This window comes from Pelmatolapia mariae, linkage group LG13 (genome assembly GCF_036321145.2).
Source record: "Pelmatolapia mariae isolate MD_Pm_ZW linkage group LG13, Pm_UMD_F_2, whole genome shotgun sequence".
In the NCBI taxonomy this organism is placed as follows: domain Eukaryota; kingdom Metazoa; phylum Chordata; class Actinopteri; order Cichliformes; family Cichlidae; genus Pelmatolapia; species Pelmatolapia mariae.
Genome location: NC_086238.1, coordinates 8,955,833 through 8,981,301, shown reverse-complemented (window position 1 = coordinate 8,981,301; position 25,469 = coordinate 8,955,833). Strand labels below are relative to the sequence as shown.

General features: G+C 39.1%; 2 protein-coding genes across 4 annotated transcripts; one reads left to right on the top strand and one right to left on the bottom strand.

The window, feature by feature from the left end:
- The first annotated feature begins 1,021 nt into the window (after window positions 1-1,021).
- Window positions 1,022-2,700, top strand: LOC134640186 (uncharacterized). Its single transcript, XM_063491817.1, has 3 exons — window positions 1,022-1,136; window positions 1,281-1,563; window positions 1,691-2,700. Exons 1-3 carry the CDS (start codon window positions 1,045-1,047, stop codon window positions 2,360-2,362), a joined length of 1,047 nt encoding a protein of 348 aa, XP_063347887.1. The 5' UTR covers window positions 1,022-1,044; the 3' UTR covers window positions 2,363-2,700.
- Window positions 2,701-9,420: 6,720 nt separating this feature from the next.
- Window positions 9,421-15,290, bottom strand: LOC134640184 (polymeric immunoglobulin receptor-like). Of its 3 annotated transcripts, XM_063491815.1 has the most exons (11): window positions 15,216-15,290; window positions 14,574-14,607; window positions 13,899-13,961; window positions 13,379-13,699; window positions 12,910-13,209; window positions 12,658-12,799; window positions 12,450-12,544; window positions 12,291-12,325; window positions 12,101-12,157; window positions 11,926-11,976; window positions 9,605-10,000 (listed from the first exon to the last, which is right to left on the bottom strand). In XM_063491815.1, exons 3-11 carry the CDS (start codon window positions 13,942-13,944, stop codon window positions 9,788-9,790), a joined length of 1,260 nt encoding a protein of 419 aa, XP_063347885.1. In that variant the 5' UTR covers window positions 13,945-13,961; window positions 14,574-14,607; window positions 15,216-15,290; the 3' UTR covers window positions 9,605-9,787. The 3 variants fall into 3 exon arrangements, with proteins under 3 accessions (XP_063347886.1, XP_063347885.1, XP_063347884.1); XM_063491816.1 differs by lacking the exons at window positions 14,574-14,607; window positions 15,216-15,290 and adding an exon at window positions 9,421-9,491 and having other exon boundaries at window positions 9,932-10,000; window positions 13,899-14,036; XM_063491814.1 differs by lacking the exons at window positions 14,574-14,607; window positions 15,216-15,290 and having other exon boundaries at window positions 13,899-14,036.
- Between the last annotated feature and the right edge of the window lie 10,179 nt (window positions 15,291-25,469).

Genomic DNA, 25,469 nt, shown 5'->3' with positions numbered 1-25,469 from the left:
AGTGTTAACATTTCGATAGGATGGGATTTATATACATGTAGAATTTATGATCACTTGCACTACTTACTAGTTATTAGTCTCTCAGCAACATTTTACAGTTTTTCTCGATTGCTTAAACACTATAACCAGGCCTCTAAACTAAAATTTCAAAACCATAAACGCTATTGGTCAAAAAGCTCACCCATTTCCCTGAACTATAAACACTATTCCCTGCTTTGACACATGACTCAAATTTGGTGAACTGGTACTGCAAAACTCTACACACAAATCCCTACATTTTACAGTGCTTACACCATGTAGTCATGTAGAAAGCACTAGCATGCAATAATGTTAACGTAAGTCAGCATAGCTTGAGCCCAATTAGCACACAATTAACCAGGTGGAAACACTAGGAGTCAAAATTTAGCACACACCAATCAGAACCTGCGATGGATAGATAAAAGGGCCAAAGTCAGCTCATTCAGGTTTGAAACAATGGATCCAAAGAGATGCAAAGGAAGAGGACGTGGTGGAGAAAGAGGACGTGGTGAAGGAGGAGGACGTGGTGGAGAAAGAGGACGTGGTGAAGGAGGAGGACATGGTGGAGAAAGAGGACATGGTGAAAGAGGAGGACGTGGTGGAGAAAGAGGACATGGTGAAAGAGGAGGACGTGGTGGAGAAAGAGGACGTGGTGAAAGAGGAGGACGTGGTGGAGAAAGAGGACGTGGTGAAAGAGGAGGACGTGGTGGAGAAAGAGGACGTGGTGAAAGAGGAGGACGTGGTGGAGAAAGAGGACGTGGTGAAGGAGGAGGACGTGGTGGAAGAGGAGGAGGAGGTGGAGAAAGAGGACGTGGTGAAGGAGGAGGACGTGGTGAAAGAGGAGGACGTGGTGGAGAAAGAGGACGTGGTGAAGGAGGAGGACGTGGTGGAAGAGGAGGAGGAGGTGGTGAAGGAGGTGGAGGTGGAGAACGACGGCGACAAGGAAGGGGAAGAGCAAGGGCACGAAGACAGTCAGTCTCGGATGAAATTTGAGCCACTTTAGTTGACCATGTCCTTGTCCATGGGATGACTATGAGGGAGGCTGGGCAACGAGTACAACCAAATTTGAGTCGCTTCACTGTTGCCTCCATCATCAGAACCTTCAGGGAGGAAAACAGGTAGGTGTACTTGCAGTAAGACTGCTTTGTACAGTAACGTTTAAGTTACTGAATTTATGTGTCTTGAGTTTCAGTATGTTTCCATTATTTTCCTGTAAAATGAATGTGTGACAGTTACAGTAATGAGTGCTTCTATTTTTGTAGGACACAGAGACGACCACCTGGTGGAGGCAGGTTAAGGCTTTTGTCGGAGGAGCAAGAGAGGGAACTTGTAAACATGGTAATTGCAAATAATGTAATCCGCCTGCAAGAGATTCAAAGGAGAGTGATTGAGGATGATCATCTTTTTCGAGGCATAAATGCCATCAGCCTCTCCACAATTGACCGCATCCTCCGAAAGAATCAATTCCGGATGAAACAGGCATACCGAGTCCCTTTCGAACGAAACTCTGACAGAGTGAAAAACCAACGTGTGGAATATGTTCAGGTATGAGTTTTGATACTGTATAAGGTATTGTGTACCATCACAGCATGGCAGTTTATGCTGCCATCTCAGCACTCTTGAACTTTGGTTCAGGGTACCGATTGACGCTACTGTGTTATGTGTTTTGCAGAGAATCTTTGAGATTGAAGGACGGCCTGTTCCCCATGAAATGATCTTTGTGGATGAGGCAGGTTTTAACCTGACCAAAAGAAGGAAAAGGGGGAGGAACATAATTGGCCATCGGGCTATTGTAAATGTCCCTGGTCAGCGTGGGGGGAATGTCACTATGTGCGCAGCCATCAGCCAACGAGGGGTACTCCACCGCCATGCCGTACTAGGACCCTATAACACTATGCTTCTCCTTGCTTTTCTTGATGGTTTAAGACAACATATGTTCCAGCTGGACTACAGGGAACCAGCACAGCCAGAGCAGCCTCACTACGTTGTTGTGTGGGATAACGTCAGCTTCCATCGCGCTGCTCTGGTTCGTGACTGGTTTACCAATAACCCAAGGTTTTCTAATATCTTTCTGCCTGCATACTCCCCCTTTCTAAACCCGATAGAGGAGTTATTTTCGGCATGGCGGTGGAAAGTGTATGACCGAGAACCTTATGTCCGTGTTCACCTCCTTCAGGCCATGGAAGAGGCCTGCCTAGACATATCAGTAGATGCATGCCAGGGGTGGATCAGGCATGCAAGAGGATTTTACCCCCGCTGCCTGGCTGGGGCCAATATAGCCTGTGATGTGGATGAGATTCTCTGGCCTGACCCAGACCAAAGACAAGACGCTGTGGTGGGATAATGTTTCTGGTGTGTGTTGTACTGTATAGTACATGAATGACAATGTGCCACTGTACATACATTGGTTGCGTCTTTTGTGTTTATCATGTGACAAGGGTTTTGAAGGGGAGAACCATAAGCAACCTAATTGTTTTGGAACTATTGTTTTGAATTAATTGTACCAGTGTGCAAAACTCTGTTGTAGTGTGTGTGTTTTTGAGGGCTTGTGTTTGATGTCTGAGGGCAAAGTTCGGTTTTTCAGCAGGAGTGAATAGTTTTGGGTGTAGAGCTTCATTTTGACCTGGAAATAGGATGTTTGGGGAATTGAGTGAGATGTTATGGATTTGTGTTTACTGTTGTGCGGAGGCGTAGTTTCAAGAAATGTGTTTTAGCAATCGAGAAAAACTGTAATATACTGGTATCTGAATGTCCCCTTCAGCACACCAATACCAGCCACTGTCATTTGACTTTAGTCCACTCATGGTCACCATGAAAACATTTGGGTCCCTCATGTGAGTGGTCACTGTTGTTTCATGTATGGCCACTGACCTTTGAGCGTACCGAAGACAAGAAGACTGATGAGGTGAGCAGCCATAGTTGTGTGTGAGTACATTTAAAGCACATGAAACACATGAGAAGTCTGCTTCTATTGTTGAATTTTAATGACTACTGCAGGTGTAAGAATCACCATCTACAATAATTTAAAGCTTCATGGACTGATTTACCTAACAGCAAGCAAGTAAACAGTCATATGTATTCTCATGACATATAATAACACTGATAATACAAGAAATGAAAGTACAAAAACAAACATATTTAATATACACTTTGTGTTCTTACACATCATAAAATAGAGTTCAGGATTATCTGTTGAGGTTGATGCTTACAATGCTTCTTATTACAATAAAACCAAAGAACATGTAAGTGACCTTGAAAAACAGAAACTGAGCAACAAAACAAATTGTGCAACAAACTTTATATATTTTTAAAACTTAAAAAAAAGAAGAAATGTGACACAGTTCAAATACATAGATGCTGTACAGATAAAAAGATAAAAAGGCAAACAAGTTGTATGCAAGTCAAGTCAAAGTGTATTTATATAGCATGTTTTTAAACAACTTCCTGTCATGTTGTATCAGGCAGTACTCAAATGCAGGACTCAGAACTGTGCAATTAAAGGGAGGTTTATTTACAGCACCAGGTGGAATATATGCATATGCACAGTGACAAATGGATAGGGGCTCCAAGGAATCCAAGGCAAAGGTCCAGGCAGGGGTAACGCTTTCACATGCCTCTTCACATCGTCTGTGACTCACACACACTCAGTCCAGTCCCAAACTGAAAACACTCACTCACTCAAACAAGGTCCACAGGAAACAGGCAGGGGTCCAGGAAGGTGGAGGTAAGTGCAATGATCTAGCAAAGAACAGCACTCCAACACGGCCTTAAGTACTGGCAGGAGATGAGCAGCAGGTAAGTGATGAGTGAGTGTGGAGAACAAGGCAGGGACTAGGAACCAGATGCCGCCCTGGCAGGGAGGAGTGAATAAGGAGAGAGATCGGAGACCAGAGAAGACTGGACGACCATACACTAAACACAAACAGTCATTAAATTAACAATCAATATAAACTTAAAGTAAAAAAAACCAAGCAAATAAAACTATGATTGCATAAAAAGTCAGGATATTTTGCAAAGCAATGAAAGGAGATCTTGTGCTTTTTAAGAATGGACCCCAAAGGAAGCATATATAAAGAGAAGAGAATGGGCCCCAGCAGAGAACCCTGAGGTACTCCACAACTAAGTGGAGATGCAGATGATGAATACTTTCCTAAATGGACAGAGAAACTCATGTCTAACAGATATGACTGGAACCATTTAAGGGTTGTAGCGTTAATACCTCCACGTAATTCAGAAGAATGACAGAAGAAAACCATGATCTACTGTATCAAATGCTCTAGTCAAGTCCAAGAGCATGAGGACAGCAGAATTGCCAGCATCAACAATTAAAAGCAGGTCATTAGAGACTGTTAGAAGGGTCGTTTCTGTGCTATGTTTTTAAGCCAGACTGGGACTTCTCAGAGATGCCGTTTAAATCCAAGCGGGACTTTAAGTTGGGTATAAACTACCTTCTCTAAAACCGATGAGAAAAAGTGCTTAGAAATGGGCCTGAACTGAGAAAGAACAGAGGCACCCAAGTTGATCTTTTTGATGACGGGCTGTATGACAGCATGTTTGAAAGCAGCTGGGACACCGTTGTCATCAGGGATGAATTAATTAGGTCCTCAATACATAACCCAAGAATATTAGAAACCTCCTTGAGGAGACGTGGTGGAATACTGACTAGGGAGTAAGAAGAAGGTCGTATATGCTGAACTATATCAGTTAAAAAGGTACAAACAGGAGAAACAACAGGATGTGGAACAGTTTTAGAGGGAAAAGACCTGATAACAGAAACTGTTTCTTTATAAAATGGGATACATCTTTCACAAAGTGCAGATAAGGGCACAATACAAATAGCACTACATAGATTTAAAAGTTAAGAGTACTAAAAATAAAATGAGATTTGATTTAAAAAAGGGTTCTTGCAGCCAAACAGCTCTCTGATACTCCAGTAGTCTGCTTTTTAAAATATCTAATGAAACTTGATGAAAGATGACACTTCTTCCATCGTCTCTCTGCATGTCACCAGTATCACCTTATAAACTTATCAGAGTTAAGTTTAAAGTAAATATCCCAATTAACAAGCAAAGAGTCATTTAAACCTAATGTAAATATGGATGCTGTTAAAGAATTTAGCGTTGTAGCTTGAGAGCCAGCCAGAGTAACAGTAAGTAAAACGGCAAAATGGTTTGAAATATGAGTGTCACAAACGACATAAGTTTAAACCAAAATGACAATAAAAGGTCCAGCGTGTGTCACTTTGAATGTGTCTGACCAGAGTGCACAGAACAAGACAGAACAAGTTTATGACTGCACTTCAAAAGGTAGAGAAGGGGTCAGATGCTTACTGTCGACATTGGAAGCTGGATTTGAATATTTCAGTGGAGATTAATAGTCATTGAAGGTGATCAAGATGAAGTTAAAGTTTTGTATGTAATTTCTGTGGCCTTTAACACTGTTGTAGAAACAAATATAACAGTTAGGATGGAAAAGCAAAGGGAAAGGTGATCAAAGTAAAAGGAAACAATGACATAGAAGGAAAATGAGCAGGACACACAGGAAATGAGGAACATTGTGGTTGGTTTCAGGTTTTTTAATATTTGTCCTTTGTTATGATAAAAAACAGAACTGAAGATGCTGTTCACAGCACTTTCACTAAATGACCTTTGTATAGAAATAAAAATTGAGCACTTTAAACTTTTTATATAGTTTTATTATGAGGCACTTTGTTAAAAATCTGCCTAAAAGTCTTAAAAGTTAAAAGTCTATTTGTTAATTATAAAACCACGGTTATAGTACGTTAACATTACGTTTCTTATTATTTTAGTATTAAGTAGCATGGTCACAGAAATAACTCAAAATACTTCAATCCAAAGGGACACTGAAAAATACTGTTTTCACCTGTTAGAAGCTTATTGTAGGGATTTTGTAGATTGTGCTGGTTTTATATGGTTTTATAAGTCTTTTACTATACAGGTCTTTTTTCAATCACCTGATTACAATCTACAAGTTGATCTTTAAAAGCGAACCTAAAGGATCTTTTAATAGCCACATCTTTCAGTTCTGTTCTCATCTCTTCTTTTATTTATCTATTTTGTATTCTCTTTCCCAACTTTGTTCTTCTGTTTATCCCTGCACATTTCTATCACAACTTCTTCCACTTCACTGCATCACTCTCTTTCTGTGTGTTAAATTTTTAGCAATATTGCTGGTTCAACATGGGTGGAAGGCAGAACATCATGTTTTTACTTACCTCATTCACCTTTCCTTAGGAACATGATCTCCAATGAAAGGTAAATTTGTTTTTGTTTGTCTGTGACCAGGACCAAGTTCAGCATAATTCAGCCATTCCAGCTTTAGATTTCATTGGCTGATTCAAGGGCATTACACCAGGGCACTGCTTCTCGCCCTAAGACAGCTGGGATAAGCTCCTGCCTCCCACAGACCCTGAAAAGGATAAGCAGAAGGGAATGGGTGGATGGATGGAAGTGCCTTAGATTCAGTCTATTTTTAGATCAAACGGAGAGGTGAGAACAAGATATGATCAGCTTCCACGCCAGGTGAGGAAGTGGAAAAAGTGACTAGCTTTTTGTCTCAGCTTGTCCTCACAATCAAATTTATTTCAGGTCAGTGGACTGTTTACTGTGACACTGATATCTGCATTTGTAATCATTTAAATCAAGTTATGTAAATGTGTAATTTTCACATATTCAGACCTGTCAAAATCTGGAAAAGATGAGGGAGACTGTTGAACACCACAACACCAGTGGTTTTGTTGTGTTCTGCACTGGACTCAGAGTGGACGCTCATTTTGTAGTCCATAAAGTTTGCATTTAATCTGTTTACCTAAAGGCATCATTAACAGTATCTATTTGTTTTGAAAAGGATTGAGAGGTCAGGGCTCTCTGTTGAATTTCAAGAGCAAGAAAGAGCACCGTGTGTCAAACAGCAAGCATGATAACAGGTACATTTCTCTGTTGGTGGTTTATACATTTTTTCTGTGCTCTTTTAATTTAAGGTACACTTGGTATTCTCTCCAAAAATAAGGTCTTATATAAGATGATGACTTAAGACAATTTGATACTCCTAACAGGAAAAACAGGAAGTGTGTCAGGCCGGCTGAGAAAGGAAAAAAAAAAGTTCTTCTATTAAGACAATTGAACAAGAAGTAGTGCCAAATAATTACATCTAAACTAAATACAGGTAAGGTGAGGTGTAGGTTTTCTTCATCTGCCCTTGTGTGCTTATGTCAGTGACAGATTCATTGAAAACTGTTACCTTAATAACGCCGACTTTTTACTGGGAAGCATGCAAACTTATTATGCAGATGGATTCAAACCCAGGACCTTCTTGCTGTGAGGCAATAGTGCTAAACACTACACCATCGTGTTACCCCATAACATTTATAAAACCTTAATACATCACTATTACAATCTTTCATTATTATTCTTTTCTCCATATTTTGAACATACATTGAACTACACAGTAAACAAGAATAAATCAACCTCACTGTCAGTGAGGATGGACATGTACGAATCACATGAGCCAAGGTGTGAAAAAAGGATCTGGCACATTAGTAATGAATAAAAACAAGAAGACATATAGTTTGAAAGAGTAGCAAAGGAGCCCAGCTATGAAGTAGTCCACCTAAAAATTCTGAGTGTCACTGTGTAATTTACAAATCTCATGTTATAAAATGTTGGCATTTAAAACATGGAAAAAGACTGTATGAAAGTCATACATTAGCCATAGTTGTATAGATTCAGTTATCCTGACCTTTATTATTTTTCACCAACTGTGGTAAAAAAAAAGAAACAAATGAAAAAAAAGTTTCACTGGCAGATGATATGGTTCAACACTGTGCAGGAAAAATATTCACGCACACACATCTCATATGTTACATTCACATTTAGTGCGCTTACTGCTTGTGAGAGTATCATTAACAGTTATGTACTTTGGCATCTGTAGCTGTCCTTTAAAACATAAATACCAGCCGCTGGTCATTACACTTATGGTCACAATGAAAACATTGATGATGCTTTAATTAATTTTCCCAATTTCCATCGAATCATTCAGATGCCACATATTTGTTGCTCAGCTGGCACCACTTTATTTTTCCAGGTTCTACTGTAATATTTGATGTTTATGTTTCTTTCATCAAATTCTGTCATATCTGATGGCTCACACAGAAAATTGCTGTACCTTAATTGAAAACAAATAGAAAATTGTATGTGTATACTTCACACTGCTGTAAATACCTTTGAATAACAATAATTTATTTCCATCGTCACCATTTTTAGAACATGTTTACGCTCGTTATATTTTAACTTGAAAAGTAAGTGTAGTAGTAAAACCAAGTCTGTTCCATAAATTATATTTTAGATTTTAATAGAACACGTGTTGTAACCTTAGTCATGCCATGTGTGTAAATGTCTCAGCATGATATAACATTCTACTCTTTCTAATCTAAACATTGTAATTTTTGCACACTTGCACTTTATGTACTCCTGTGTAGATTGTCTGATATATGTAGCACCATGGTCTTGGAGGAACATTGTCTCACTTCACTGTATACTGTACCACTGCACACGGTAGAAATGACAATGAAGTCACTTGACTAATCCTGAGCGAACATAAAATATTATATAATTATATACTAAATATATATTTAATCATAAAATATAATGAACATTTATCCAGTCTAGTCCTGCCTTTCCTTTTTGTGGATTTAATTACTTAAAACATGACATCAACAACTTTTTTAACCCATGTTGAATGCATATATTCAGATACTGAAATACACGGCATGGAAAAAGTCCTGGGCCAACAATTACGCCTACAGGAGCTGCTTAGACATGCCATGAAGCTCGGGGCCACAGTTTTCTGTGCTGATGTTGATGTCAGAGGAGTTTTCGAGCTCTGTTGGTAACTTTTATGTAGTATATGCATCGCCACTCAATAACCCTGCTCTGTAAAATTACATAGTCTAAAACTTCATGGCTGAGACGCTGTGGTTCCTAAATGCTTCAATACAACTATGTGTGGAATATGTAGGAAATTTAACAAAGTGACATGGAGCAACCGTGGCATCTTACCACTACAGTACCAATTTAGCAAGTTCTTTGAATGACCCATTCTTTCAAAAAGACAAATAGGGCAGACTGCATGGCTAGGTTCATGATTTTATCCACCTGTTGCAATGGACTGTAAACATTTAAACTGAAAAATTAATAGGTGTGGCTCAATACTTGCCTATATAACAGCCCACTCTCATCTTAAAATCTCTGCTGTTGCTCATAGAGCTATTCTATTGACAGGCACTATTTCTTTAAACTATTGTCACAAAAAATACATTTATATAATATATAATAGAACAAATAATACAACAAATTATAGCACAAAACAAGAATGTTTAATATAGATTGAAAGGTCAAGATTAAACATTATTGTTGATGCTTACAATACAAGAACCAAGAATCATATTGATGATCCTGAAAAAGAGCAAACAAACAGGTCAATGCTTCTTTGAGCCATTTTACAGCTACACAGGAAAAAAGTGAGCAAGAAGAAGAAATGATTTACTAATAACAAGCTGATGGCAGCACATAAGACATTGAACCACAAGACTCCAGTAACATAGGTACAGATAAATTAGATAAAATTGCAAATGTTTGAATATTTAATCATTTAAATTCTGATTAGCTAATGTGCTCTAATGTAACTCCTGTGTCTTTTCTGTCACCCTGTTGGAGAACAGAAACAAATCTTATGAACATTTGTTAGGAAATTAAGAAGAAAAAGCAAAGAAAAATGTGTTTGAATTAAAAGGAAAGCATGACACACTGGGATAACAAACAGAATGATTTGAAATGAAGGAAATAAAGGAGGTGAGATACAGTGTGTGGTTGGGTTCAGGTCTTGTAATATTTACCCTTTTCATGTGTTGTTTTGTAACAACAGAACTGTACAAGATTTCCGTTTCACTTTCAGCAAATGACCTCTGGGCAGGAGCAAAAACAGAGACTGAGCACTTTACACTTCTGCTGTGCTTTAAGAAAAAATCTTAGATGAAAGTCTACGTATATTCTTACATATATATGCGTAGTTGTATGTTAGTTAGGGATGCACCGATACCACATTTTCTAAAGTACTCGTACTTGTTAAAAGTCCCCCGATACCGGGGACCGATGCCACGGTCTGAGAAATGTCTATGTTTGAGCGGCGTGTAAGGGGTTAATCACGGGCGCCGAGTGCCCGCCACTAGGCCCCGGCTACAGCTTAGAGCTGCAGCAAACTCTTGTAAGACGAGAGAAAATGTCCAGAGACAATCCACGTACTGTGAAAATAACACAGGCAATTATCGAGTACATTGCATTGAGTGACCAGCCACTCTCGGAGGTAGAAAATGTTGGATTCCTGCGTCTCCTCCATGTTCTGGAGCCCAGATATGATGTCCCAAGCCGCCACTACATGACTGACACGGAGTTGCCTAAACTACACGAGTCCGTGAAAAAACATATCCACAGCCTACTGCAAGCCTCCTCTGCGTTTAGTTTCACCACGGATATTTGGACAAGCAGTGTTAGCCCCGTGTCCCTAATTAGCCTAACCTCCCAGTGGATAGACGAGTTTCACGCCACAACGAGCCATTACATGCCAAACAATTCCGCGGCTCGCACACCAGCCAGGCTATAGCGCATGTGTTTGAGGAAATGCTCCAGACATGGGGTATACATAAAACATCAGCACATGTTGTGCTTCGTGACAATGCCAAAAACATGATTAAAGCCATGAATGACGCAGGGCTCCCAAGTCTGCCGTGTGTCGCGCACACGCTCCAACTGGCTGTTCACGAGGGCTTATTAGCACAGAGGAGCATAGCTGATGCTATAGCAGTGGGGCGGAAAATAGTTGGGCATTTTAAACATTCCGCCTTAGCCTACTCCCGCCTCGAGGACATTCAGGGACAGCTCAACCAGCCAATAAAGAGACTGCAGCAGGACGTACAGACGCGCTGGAACAGCACGTATTACATGCTCCAGTCCCTCATAGAGCAAAAGCGAGTGCTGGGGGTGTACGTGTCCGAGCATGAACTCCCTGACTATCTCACCACTCACCAATGGGCTCTTATGGAGAAGACATGTTGCCATCCTCGCCCCTTTTGAGGAAAAAACTAAAAAAGTGAGTAGCTACGACGCACTAGCCTCTGATGTCATCCCAGCTGTGATTGTGCTAGTGAAACTTCTAAACTGAGAAACAGACGAACAAATTTAAAATTAATTTTTTTTTATAATTATTTATTCTGTAATATGTTGCATACAACATGTTTTTCATTTTAAATAAATGTTCTTAATTCCAAACTAGTGCCTTGTTTGTTTGTTTTTTGTTAAATTATATGACTAAAGCTGTTACCTGTAAATTTAAATCATGTTTTTATTAAGTACTCGGTATCGGTATCGGCGAGTACTGAAATGCAAGTACTCGTACTTGTTTTCCAAAAAGTGGTATCGGTGCATCCCTAATGTTAGTGGTGATTTTTACCCACATGCCCAACACTGGAGGGTAGTTTTCTATTGCTCTAGTACTCCTACTTTTAAAAGTGTAGGGTGTTAGTTATAAGAAAATACCAGTACTTAAATGAACTACAAGGAGTAAATGTTTGATTTATCAGACACAAATCAAAATACAGCTTTGTGAATGATGGGTTAATGTCATCGCAGCTGTGGTTGCATTTTACAAGTTATATAAAATACACACCAGTTTACTGTATGAAGATTCATTTTATCAGACAGACATATTAAACTCACTTTCTAATACTCGAATCAATCACACATTCAGTATACTCTCATGTGACCAGTATGTTTACTGATAATTGTAAACTGAATTTGTTGATAGCACTGTAGTTTGTTACCTTGGTTAACTTACCTTCCCTTTTTTGTTGAGTTTAACTTCAAAGTATGTTACTTCAGTATCCACCTGTGTAGAATGAACATAATATAATGCATTTACACTCAATGACTGCCCTATAGGATCTGGATCATTTTTTAAGTGCATGGTGTCAGTGTTGAGAAAATACCAGGTTTATAAAGGTTAGAGGTACCTTGGCTAAACGTCTTTTCTTGGGTCTAACATCAGAGTGCATTATTTCCTCTTCAGCCTGCATTGACGAACAAAACACAATTAGAACATCTGCCAAATGGTCATTAGAAAATTTTTTACTGTGATTTTGATCTCCTATTCTTTTAGTACTGTGTACCATACCCACAATGAAGTAGATCAGCATAACTTACCACTGGTGTGACTGATGAGTCTGCTTTCCTCTGCTCTAGAAAAATAAAACTGCTGTTACTGACATTGTGTAACAATGTGTAATAATGTAAAATTTGAAAAATGAAAGATTTCTGGAAAAATTTTACCATGGATATAAATTCAAGTTCAATAGTACTTACTGTGTCTCAGTATAAACCAGATGAACAACACCACAATTACAATCAAGATCAACACACTGAGAGGGATGATAAGGATCATTGGGTCAAATGCAGCTCTGCAACATGAAGATTGAAAATATAATTTAGTTTAGTATAATGTTTAATGTAAAAAATACTTTAAGAAATATGTTACTCTAATTACTGCAAATAAATATACAAAATAACTGACCTGTGTTTATTTTCTTCTACTGTAGAATGTTTCCCTTGTTCCATTGTTGCAACAGTATGAAGAGTAGTGGAGATAGTAGTACTAGTAGTAATAGTAGTAACAGTACGGGTAGTACGACTGATAGTTTTAGTAGGGGTAGTGGCTATAATTAAAAAAAAGAACAGTCATCACTAGAGTACTGTAACAACTACCATCCTAATATTTGTTATAGTAGTAAAATTTAGAAAGGGAAAGACATCTTGCAGTACTCACTAGTGATCGGTTTCTCAGTAACATGTAAATATACTGGTATCTGAATGTCCCCATTAGCACACCAATACCAGCCACTGTCCTTTGACCTTAGTCCACTCATGGTCACTGTGAAAACATTTGGTTTGCTCATATGAGCGGTCACTGCTGCACCATCTATGGATCCAGATGATCCTGTCACACAGTTCCTGCCCAGCCTGCACCACTTTATTTCTCCAGAGTTACTGTGGTGACATCTGATGGTTATGCTTTCTCCAATATATCCTGTAATCCTCTGATTATCCACACAGAGACTGGGGGTACCTTCAAGGACAAAAAAAAATTAATCAATTAAAAAAATAAATAACGTAATGAGTGGAAAAAAGGATTTAAAAAATCTGATTTTTAAGTCACTGGCAATTCAGATTTAATGTCTTTTTTTATTAACTTTTAATGACAAACACTTTAAATGTTTATAACGATGGTCACATACCTCTGGTAACTGACAGCTGAAAATACTGTGGATAATCCTGTCCGTCATTAATCTCCACCACACACCAGTAATCAGTGTTTTCATTTGTCAGCTGGTTTATAGTTACAGTGAAAATTTTAATTTTTTTGTCATCAGAGATTAAATATTTTCCTGAAGGGTCTGGTTTGTTTGTTTTTACTGCATAGCTGCAGGAGCTCCAATAATATCCTTCACACAAGTACTTCACATGGTTTATGTATTGGGACTCATAGAGACATGGGATGGAGATAGATTTTCCAGCTTCCACTGATACTTTACTGACTGTAGTTATGCTGTGAAGTCCTACAAGAAGAACAAAGTATTTTAATGGTTATATTTACTTAAAACATTATTCAAATCTTTTCTTTTGTACATGTAGACACATTACAGTATTGTAATATAAAATAAGTATAAAACTGCATACTACAAAAATTATTAACAGTCATTAATTTGATCATCGGCTGACATTAGCCTTTGAAACATGAGGTGACCTGTGACCAACCTTTGAGCACACTGAAGAGAAGAAGAATGATGAGATGAGCAGCCATGCCTGTGAGTGAGTAGACTTCAAACATATGAGCTACTGTCAAGTCTGGTTCTTTCTATGAGTGTATGCAACATGCAAATACAGCACTTCAACCCTGCCTTCCTGTTAGTTCCTCCTACTGTATGATGTTATATTTTTACTTTATTACATCACTGGCGTATTTTGCTTCAGACTAGGTGTAAGAATCACCAACTACAATGTTTAAAAGCCACACTGAATTATTCATTTAACATTAACACAAGTGAATGACAAATATGTACTCCTTTAACATATAATAGCACGGACAGTAAAGTAAATTAAAGTAAAATAAAACAAAACAAAAATATGTAAAAAACAGTTTTACTGAACATCCTTAAAATAGAGGTCAGAATCATCCATTGATGTTGATGCTCATCTTTATTACATTAAAACCAGTGAACACATCAGTGAAAGGAAAAGCAAAGTACGCAACAAACTTTTCTTCCATATCACAGGAATAAAGTTTGTTGCCATTAAAAAGAAGAAGATATAAGTTACTACACAACAGGTTGATGACAGCAGACAACACACTACAGCACTAACTGACAAACATAAAATGAAAATAATTTGTAATTATTTGTTGTAATATTTACATACTTTAGTGGTGATTACCTAATTTGTTGGAAGTGACTTATATACCTTCACCCTGTTGGAGAACAGAAACAGAGATGACAATTAGGAATGACAACTCTGTCATACAATTACTGTATATCTGCACAAATTGTTTCTCCAGAGTTACTGTGGTGAAATCTAATGGTGGTCGTGTGGTTTTTCTACTGTGACAGATCAAAATGTCTATGAAAATGGCCTCAGAGGTATTGTAATAAAACTTGAATTTCTTATTTATCTTAAACAAGCAACACTGCCACCACCTTTGTTAAAAATGTCTGGCAAGAATAGATGTCAGAGGCCAAGAAATATCCACAGCCAAATACTTTAACACACAAAATATTTATTTGAAATCGAGTCAAAGTTTAAAATAACCTTAATAGTAAAGTTATACGTACCGTTATCAACATCCTTATTAAAATTTTAACCCAGCGGTTAATGAGCATTCTGAAATTTGCAACCCCCCACCCACCAGTACCACGTAGTGTCTCTCCTTTTTTTACTCTTCCTTTTCTTTTTATTGAGTACTTCGCTATTGCTGCCCCCCAGGTTTTAACAGTACCATCAAATCTGACAAGGATAAAGCTGTTACCTCAGTGCAAAACAGGCTCTCCCATCATCACCACAGTATTTATAAGCTCTTACCTTTGTGTGACAGATAGGTGAAAACAAATTCCCACATCTATCCATATTTGTATAACCCACTAGTAATGATCGTCCTGCACTGTCAAATTTTCAGTAGCGCCAAAATCTAGTATATACTTTATATATTTTCAGTGCAAACTCAGGTTTTCTTATAGGGTCAGTTTCATTTCTACATCTCTGCTAACAGTTTTTTTTTCACACAGGAAGCAAGTTTGTGTGAGCATTTGTCTCCTGCAGGTTCACAAATCTGCAAGGACAGGGTACAAAAAGCTTCTTTTTTAAACTGTGCATGATTTAGGGCTACAGAAATCATTCTAGCAGGAGTCAGGAGCACTTAAAGTTTCCTTATTTTGCATTAAAGTCCAGAGTTACTTTGGCATCAGTTTTTTTATTTAATGTGAATAAAGTACTGACCATAAGGGCAGATTAATCTTAATAAACACTTGCCGCGTTTTTACAAATGGTCGCTCACACTGTCATATTGTCTGCATACTTTTTAACAAGCACACACTAAAGAATAGTGAGTCATCTATCTTCACTTCCACATTTCAAAAACAAACTCAGACATCAGAACAGGAAGCTGTCAATTCATGGAGAAGTTGCACCAATTCAAAGCTGTGAAATGCTGTGCCAGACTATGCAGAGTGTTTTAAATATAAACTCCTGATGAGACAAATAAAAATGTGCAGAACACACACACACACACACACACACACACACACACACACACACACACACACACACACAGACACACACACACACACACACACACACACACACACACACACACACACACACACACACAATATTCAAGCACAATAGAAAACTTCTTCCAGAACCAAGTTGTTTGTACAGTTTTTAATCCAGCAGCTAAAATATAAAAAAACTTTAAACACAGTAATAAAAAGTAATAAAATAGTTAAATAAAACAAATCAAATCAAAAGCAATATAAAAAAAGAAGAACAATCAATATTTAACCCTTTACATGATATAGTTCAAAACCCACATGATATTAATAATATATTTTAAACTTTTGTAGTCAGTTATACTAACCTTACTATAATCCAACGCACTCTGAAAGAGAAAACTAGAATTATCTACAACATTCAAATAACAAGGTTCAAGGTTCAAGGTTCTTTATTTGTCACATGCATAGTTATACAAGTATAACACACAGTGAAATGTATCCTGACACGCTCCTCGACATGTGCAAAAAAAAAAAAAGGGGGGGGGGGTAGAGGAATAACATTTTATATATATATATATAGTATATACAATGGGTAAATGTGCAGTAGTAGCAACAAGCAGGTGAATTCTGTACATTAATAAGAATAGACATCTGACCATTTTACAGAATAGACAATATAAACATATTTAAAGTTAAAGGAATTTGAAATGTACATTGTGCCTGGGCTTAGAGCGTCTGGAAGAGAGTCCTGTCTCAGTCAGTTATAGATGATGTGAGAGGGCGGGTGTGTGTGTGTGTGTGTGTGTGTGGGGGGGGGGGGGGGGGGTGTTGGTTTAGGGCCCGGATGGCTTGGGGATAGAAGCTCCTCTTGAGTCTTTCTGTCCTTGCCCGGATGATGCGGGCAAGGACAGAGATTAATCAGGTTAGATGAACCTAATACCACTGACGTCTTGATACATGCTTTTTCATCCAGGTAAGTAAAGCCCCAAAAGTTGATTCTGTTCATCTGGACGTAGCATTTTCAGTGGGAGAAACGTTTCGTCACTCATCCAAGTGACTTCTTCAGTCTCAGCTGAGTGCAGGTTTCCCCAAACTTGTAAACTGTACATTTGCATAATGACTGAAACCAGCCCACTGAAGGAACAATGGGCTGGGAGTTCATTTCCTTGATCATTAATATACAAATTCTCATGAACATTAATCAATAACCACTGATCAAAGCTCATTGATCAAAGACCACTGATCAATGGCCATGAGTACCATTCACAGAGAGTTGGGGAATAGCTGCAATCACAGCATTGTAAGATGGCGAAAGATGTACCCTTAGGCCCCCTCCTCGATTCAGAGATGGTCTTTCTCTTTTCACATAAATGGACTCCTTGACTCCGCACTCAAACCAGCGTTCCTCCCTGTCCAGGGTGTGTACATCCTCATCCTTGAAAGAGTGTCCACTGGCCTGTAGGTGTAAATAGACTGCAGAGTCCTGGCCTGACAAGGTAGCTCTTCTGTGTTGTGCCATCCGCTTTGCCAGAGGTTGTTTGGTTTCCCCGATGTATAAATCCTGGCAATCCTCCTGGCACTTAACAGCGTACACTATATTACTCTGTTTGTGTCGGGGGACCCGATCCTTGGGGCGGACCAATTTCTGGCGCAGCGTGTTTTGGGGTTTAAAAGCCACAGAGACGCGGTGTTTAGAAAAAATGCGTCTCAGCTGTTCTGTTACTTACGGGTTTTCGCTTAGGCAGCATTTGTCCTTCTCTCCTGGATTGGCTGGAGCTTTCTTTTGGCGCCTTCCCAGCTTTGACAAAAGTCTAGCTGGGATAACCACATTTACTCAGGGCCTTCTTGATGTGATGTTCTTCCGGTTCTCTGGCCGCTGTGTCTGTGGGGATGGTGTTCGCTCTGTGTTGTAGTGTCTTGATGACACCCAGTTTATGCTCCAGTGAATCATGAGAGTCAAACCTTAAATACTGATCCGTATGTGTAGGTTTACATGAAAGAACTTGTACATGGAAGAAGTGGAAAAGAAGGCTTTGCTATCCTACCCTGGAACACCACCAAGTCATTGGTTCAGGTATGTGAATCACACCTGGGTGGAAATCAAATCTCAGGATGTACCACATGTCACAGATCACATTAACTCGGTGGACCGACACATCAAATTCACCAGGGAGGATATGAAAAGTGGCAGGTTAGCCTTCTTACACTGTGAGACGTCCCCCATTACTCACAGTGTAAGAATGTGTACCGTAAACCTATGCATACGGATCAGGAGGGGGCCTAAGGGTACATCTTTCGCCATCATACAATGCTGTGATTGCAGCTGTAGGGTGTTTGACCCATTGCTACGGGCCATTTTTATCTTATACAACTGTTGCAAGAGTTTGGTCCGCACAGCCGGCAATAAGTAAGACTCCTTCCTGGTGGGTGATGGGCTCTGCCAGGGCTATGTCACCGATTCTGTTTGTCATTTTTATTGCCAGAATTTCTAGGCGCAGCCTAGAAGGCTGGTGGAAGGCTTTCACTTCAGTGGTCTCAGAATCTTATCTCTGCTTTTCACGGATGATGTGGTTTTGTTGCCTTCATTTGGTGATGGCCTCCAGCTCACACTGGAAGAGTTGGCAGCCGAATGTGAAGCGGTGGGAATGAGAATCAGCACATCCAAATCTAAGACCATGGTCCTCAGATGGATAAGGGTGGAGTGCCACAGGGTTGTGTGCTTAGCCTCCTCCTTTATTCCCTGTTTACACACGACTGCATTGCTAAACATAAGTCCAACACCATTATCAAGTTTGCGGATGACACAACCATCATAGGCCTCATCACAGACAACGATGAGAGGGCCTATAGAGAAGAGGTGATGGCACTGTACGAGCGGTGCCTGGAAAATAACCTGTCTCTCAACATCAGCAAAACTAGAGAAATGATAGTGGACTACAGGAAACGACCAGTCAGGGAACACCAGCCCATCCACATCAATGGTGTCAAGGTCGAAAGGGTCAGCAACTTCAAATTCCTTGGAGTCAACATCACCGAGGATTTCTCCTGGACCCTTCACACAGACACTGCTATCAGGAAAGCTTGCCAGCGACTCTACTTCCTGAGGAGGCTGAGGAAGTTTGGCATGAACGCTAGCATCACTGGAAATTTCTACAGGTGTGCAATCGAGAGCTTGCTGACGAGCTGCAGTACAGTTAGGTACGGAAGCTGCTCTGGCAGCAGCCGGAAATCACTACAGAGGGTGGTGAAAGGAGCAGAGCAGATCACTGGCATGAGGCTTCCTGCCATTCAGGACATCTATCTCCAGCGGTGCCTCTGCAAAGCACACAGCATCATCAAGGACCACAGCCACCCAGCACATCAGCTGTTCTCCTTGCTACCATCTGGCAGACGTTACAGGAGTCTGTCAACTCGGACTACAAGACTTAAAAACAGTTTTTACCATCAAGCCATACGACACCTCAACCACAATACTTAAACACACACACACTCCACAGATGCACTCAGAATCTGTCCTACAGTTTCACAAGTACATTGTACACTCTGCACTGGTCACTTCATTCTTATTAGTATTCAAACAAATAAAAACCTTCCTGTACTAACTGCCACTCAAAATTTTGTACTGTTCAGTTTGTACTGCTGCTCACTCCTACCACTTTATCTCATGTGCAATATTCCATTTGACCCCCCTCCCAATTACATGTAAATGGTTACATTCCTATTTGAGATTTCCTTTATCTATTCACGTCAGGCCGACGGTACAGGTCACATAAAACCAGGACAAACAGATTCAGGGATAGCTTCTTTCCCAGAGCTATCACCGTAGTAAATAAGCACAAAAACAATTGAGCCTGCTTAGCTATACCATACTGTCACTGTCATTATATTATGCTGCTGTTCATACTGTCATTATATTAATGCTGCTATCCTGTATATATCATACTTACTGTTGCTGCTATCCTGTATATATCATACTTACTGTTGCTGCTATCCTGTATATATCATACTTACTGTTGCTGCTATCCTGTATATATCATACTTACTATTGTTTGAGTACTTACGATTGTTTTATTGTTCCTTTTATATTTTACATTTTACATTTATATTTATTATTGTATTTTGCACCAAGGGAGTGGCACTCCAATTTCGTTGTACCCTGTACAATGACAATAAAGGCTATTCTATTCTATTCTATTCTATTCTATAAGTGTGTACATACATAATATATATATATATATATATATATATATATATATATATATATATATATATATATATATATATATATATATATATATATACATATATATACTGTTAACTTTTTTCTTTTTACTATATTTTATAAACATTTTGCTCTTACTATTTTTTACTCACTACACTGCTGAGTTAGTCTGCTGCTCGTCAAATACATTTCATTGCAATGTTGACCCTGTGCTGACTTGCATATGACAAATAAACTGAAAAGAAAAGAAAGAAAAGATACATTTATTTGTTGTCTGCTGCTTATCCCTTAAAACATAAGATATTTAAACAACTGACCTTTGAGCACATCGAAGACAAGAAGAATGATGAGGTGAGCAGCCATGCTTGTGTGCGAGTACATTTAAAGCACATGAAACACATCTGAAGTCTGTTTCTATTTTTGAATTTTTGCAATTTGCAAATGTGACACTTTAAACCTTGCTTACTGTCAATTCCTGTATGATGTTATGCTTGAATGATTAGATCATGTGTATACTTTGCTGTAGACTACTGCAGGTGTAAGAATCACCATCTACAATAATTTAAAGCTTCATGGATTGATTTACCTAACAGCAAGCAAGTAAACAGTCATATGTATTCTCATGACATATAATAACACTGATAATACAAGAAATGAAAGTACAACAACAAAAATATTTAATATACACTTTGTGTTCTCACACATCATAAAATAGAGCTCAGGATTATCTGTTGAAGTTGATGCTTACAATGCTTCTTATTACAATAAAACCAAAGAACATGTAAGTGACCTTGAAAAACAGAAACTAAGCAACAAAACAAATTGTGCAACAAACTTTATATATATTTTAAAACTTAAAAAAAAGAAGAAATGTGACACAGTTCAAATACATAGATGCTGTACAGATAAAAAGATAAAAAGGCAAACAAGTTGTATGCAAGTCAACTCAAAGTGTATTTATATAGCATGTTTTTAAACAACTTCCTGTCACGTTGTATCAGGCAGTACTCAAATGCAGGACTCAGAACTGTGCAATTAAAGGGAGGTTTATTTACAGCACCAGGTGGAATATATGCATATGCACAGTGACAAATGGATAGGGGCTCCAAGGATTCTAGGCAAAGGTCCAGGGCAGGGGTAACGCTTTCACATGCCTCTTCACACCGTCTGTGACTCACACACACTCAGTCCAGTCCCACGCTGAAAACTCACTCACTCATTCAAACAGGATCCACGGGAAACAGGCAGGGGCCCAGGAAGGTGGAGGTAAACACTGGCAGGATCACAGATGATGAGCAGCAGGTAAGTGATGAGTGGGTGTGGAGAACAAGGCAGGGACTAGGAACCAGACGCCGCCCTTGCAGGGAGGAGTGAATAAGGAGAGAGATCCAAGACCAGAGAAGACTGGACGACCATGACACTTCCATTGGCCACAGTGCTTTACAAGTTATACAACTTATACACTAAATACAAACTGTCATTAAATTAACAATCAATATAAACTTAAAGTAAAATAAAACAAGCAAATAAAACTATGATTGCATAAAAAGTCAGGATATTCTGCAAAGCAATGAAAGGAGATCTTGTGCTTTTTAAGAATGGACCCCAAGGGAAGCATATATAAAGAGAAGAGAATGGGCCCCAGCAGAGAACCCTGAGGTACTCCACAACTAAGTGGAGATGCAGATGATGAATACTTTCCTAAATGGACAAAGAAACTCCTGTCTAACAGATATAACTGGAACCATTTAAGGGTTGTAGCGTTAATACCTGCACATAATTCAGAAGAATGACAGAAGAAAACCATGATCTACTGTATCAAATGCTCTAGTCGGGTCCAAGAGCACGAGGACAGCAGAATTGCCAGCATCAACAATTAAAAGCAGGTCATTAGAGACAGTTAGAAGGGTTGTTTCTGTGCTATGTTTTTAAACCAGACTGGAACTTCTCTGAGATGCCGTTTAAATCCAAGTAGGACTTTAAGTTGGGTATAAAGTACCTTCTCTAAAACCTTTGACAGAAAAGGTGCTTAGAAATGGGCCTGAACTGAGAAAGAACAGAGGCACCCAAGTTATCCTTTTTGATGAGGGGCTGTATGACAGCATGTTTGAAAGCAGCTGGGACACAGCCAGACATCAGGGATGAATTAATTAGGTCCACAATACATAACCCAAGAATATTAAAAACCTCCTTGAGGAGACGTGGTGGAATACTGACTAGGGAGTAAGAAGAAGGTCATATATGCTGAACTATGTCAGTTAAAAAGGCAAACAGGAGAAACAACAGAATCTGGAACAATTTTAGAGGGAAAAGACCTGATAACAGAAATTGTTTCTTTATAAAATGTGATACATCTTTCACAAAGTGCAGATAAGGGCACAATACAAATAGCACTACATAGATTTAAAAGTTAAGAGTACTAAAAATAAAATGAGATTTGATTTAAAAAAGGGTTCTTGCAGCCAAACAGCTCTCTGATACTCCAGTAGTCTGCTTTTTAAAATATCTAATGAAACTTGATGAAAGATGACCCTTCTTCCATCGTCTCTCTGCACGTCACCAGTATCACCTTGAGTGTCACAAACGACATAAGTTTAAACCAAAATGACAATAAAAGGTCCAGTGTGTGTCACTTTGAATGTGTCTGACCAGAGTGCACAGAACAAGACAGAACAAGTTTATGACTGCACTTCAAAGATAGAGAAGGGGTCAGATGTTGACTGTCGACATTGGAAGCTGGATTTGAATATTTCAATAAATTGTAAGGAATTCCAAATGAATTCCAAATAAATAAGACTGTGTCTAATTATTGTAGCGTGTCGGGAGTGGCTCGTTATCTCCCACCATGCGTTAGGAATATGTGTTGCTGTTTGTTATGTGTTGGGGCGATTGTGGCTCATGAGTTGGCAGTTCGTCTTGTAATCAGAAGGTTGCGAGTTCGAGCCTGGCTCGGACAGTCTCGGTCGTTGTGTCCCTGGGCAAGACACTTCACCCGTTGCCTACTGGTGGTGGTTAGAGGGCCCGGTGGTGCCAGTGTCCGGCAGCCTCGCCTCTGTCAGTGCACCCCAGGGCAGCTGTGGCTACAATGTAGCTTGCCATCACCAGTGTGTGAATGGGTGAATGACTGAATGTAGTGTAAAGCGCTTTGGGACTAAGTAAAGTGCTATACAAATACAGGCCATTTACCATTTAAGATGTTTATGGTTACGTGTCTCTTAACTGTTCTTGTTGATGCTGCAGTATAAATTCACCGACAGTTCTTGTTGATGTAAGTAGTACCATGAGTGAGTTCAGGCGTGTAGTTAGTGTTATTGACCCTCTGATGCACAGTTTAGTACAGCTGAAGTATTCAATGAAGAGCTCCCTGTATCTGTTTGGGGTACACCACTAAACCACTGTATGGGTGTTTTGTTGTTAAGATTTCTCAGCTCGCCATAATTTAGATGCACAAACTCAGACGTATGATTTGTTTTACATCAGTTTAGGCTCTATAGAATGCATTTTCACGAGTACAAAATTCAAAGTAAGTGATTAAGTAACAATACACTGCGACAAAAAGGATTTTAGCCGCTTTTAGATTTTACATAGTTTAATATGTAAAATACATGAATATTATCACGTAGATTTAAAAGTGACAAGCTGGCTTGACTGCGGGTTCACACCAGGGTCACATGACCAGCCTCCCTTTTTCTGCTCATGATGAGGATGCCATCTATGAAAATGGAAGCACTTACCTTTGGTACAGAAAGGTGAAAACAGATTGACGCATCTGTCCGTTGTTCTCTCCATGGGACTGTTCTGATGTGACAAACTTTCACTAGCGCCAAAACAAAGTGGCCAGAAGTTCCGCGCCTAGCCACTATTCTCATATAGCTGCTTTTGGCTCATCAGTGCTATTTTTAGATGGGAAGATGGTTCTTTTAGAGCATCAGTCTTGTTACAGTTTTTCTCGATTGCTTAAACACTATAACTAATCTTTTGAACTCAAATTTCAAAACCATAATGCTATTTTTCAAAAAGCACACCAATTTCTCTGAATTATAAACACTATTCCCCTGCTTTAACACATGAGTCAGATTTGGTGAACCGTTACTACAAAACTCTACACACAAATCCCTACATTTTTCAGTGCTTACACCATGTGGCCATTTAGAAAGCACCAGCATTCAATGATACTAAGTTAAGTCAGCACAGCTTGAGCTCAATTAGCACACAATTAACCAAGTGGAAACACTAGGAGTCAAAATTTATCACACACGAGAAACTTTGATGGATAGACAAAAAAGCCAAAGTCAGCTCTTTCAGGTTTGAAACAATGGATCCAAATACATGCAAAGGAAGAGGTCAGGGAGGAGGAGGAAGAGGAGAAGGAGGTCTAGGACACCGGGGAGGAGCAGGTGGATGAGGATGAGGAGGAGGTCGAGGACAATGGCGACAAGGAAGAGGAAGAGCAAGGGCGAGGAGACAAGTGGTTATTTTCCTTGTCCTTGTCCATTCTGTAACTATGAGGGAATGTCACTATGTGCGCAGCCATCAGCCAAGGAGAAGTACTCCACCGCCATGCGATTCTGGGACCCTATAACGCTTCTCCTTGCTTTTCTTGATGGTCTAAAACAACATATGTTCCAGCTACTACAGGGAACCAGCACAGCCAGAGCAGCCTCACTACGTTGTTGTTTGGGATAACCTCAGGTTCCATCACGCTGCTGTGGTTCATGACTGGTTTACCAATAACCCAAGGATATAGTCCGTCAGAATAATGCAATTTGACTGCATGAAATACAGCAGTGGATTATAGAAGACATATAGAGACCATAGCATGTGATGCGGATGAAGTCCTGTGGCCTCACCCAGCACAGAGGTGTGATGCTGAGGCAGAATAAATGATCTGAATATGCTGTATGTATATATATATATATATTATATATATATATATATATATATATATATATATATATATATATAATATATATATTTTTTATGTATATATAACTTTTTTTACTGCAGTTCTTTTTTGTTAAAATATGAGTACAAGAATAAATGAATGAATAAATAAATATTATTTTCCCACTATCCCACAGTTTTGTATTTATTTCTGTAGTGTGTAATCGTTGCTAAGTTGTGTTTGCACATTGGCTGGTTTTGTGTGGCTTTTAAAAGTAGTGGTTGATTTTGAGTTAAAATAGTTTTGGGTCAAATGTTTGGTTTTGCAAGACAAGTTAAAGGTTATGTGAGTGTAGCTTGAATTTTACAGTTTGTGTTTAGTGTTTTGACACAAAGACATGAGATTTTAGGAAATGTGTTTTAGCTGTTCAGAAAACCTGTAATGCCACAAAATCCAAT

Coding starts and splice junctions, on each gene's coding strand:
- LOC134640186 (XM_063491817.1), top strand. CDS start 1,045: ATGACTATGAGGGAGGCTGGGCAACGAGTACAACCAAATTTGAGTCGC. Junction 1,137..1,280: donor ACCTTCAGGGAGGAAAACAG/GTAGGTGTACTT, acceptor CTATTTTTGTAG/GACACAGAGACGACCACCTG. Junction 1,564..1,690: donor AACGTGTGGAATATGTTCAG/GTATGAGTTTTG, acceptor TGTGTTTTGCAG/AGAATCTTTGAGATTGAAGG.
- LOC134640184 (XM_063491814.1), bottom strand. CDS start 13,971: ATGTTTGAAGTCTACTCACTCACAGGCATGGCTGCTCATCTCATCATT. Junction 12,545..12,657: donor GTAGAAGAAAATAAACACAG/GTCAGTTATTTT, acceptor TTCATGTTGCAG/AGCTGCATTTGACCCAATGA. Junction 12,326..12,449: donor CTGGTTTATACTGAGACACA/GTAAGTACTATT, acceptor TTATTTTTCTAG/AGCAGAGGAAAGCAGACTCA.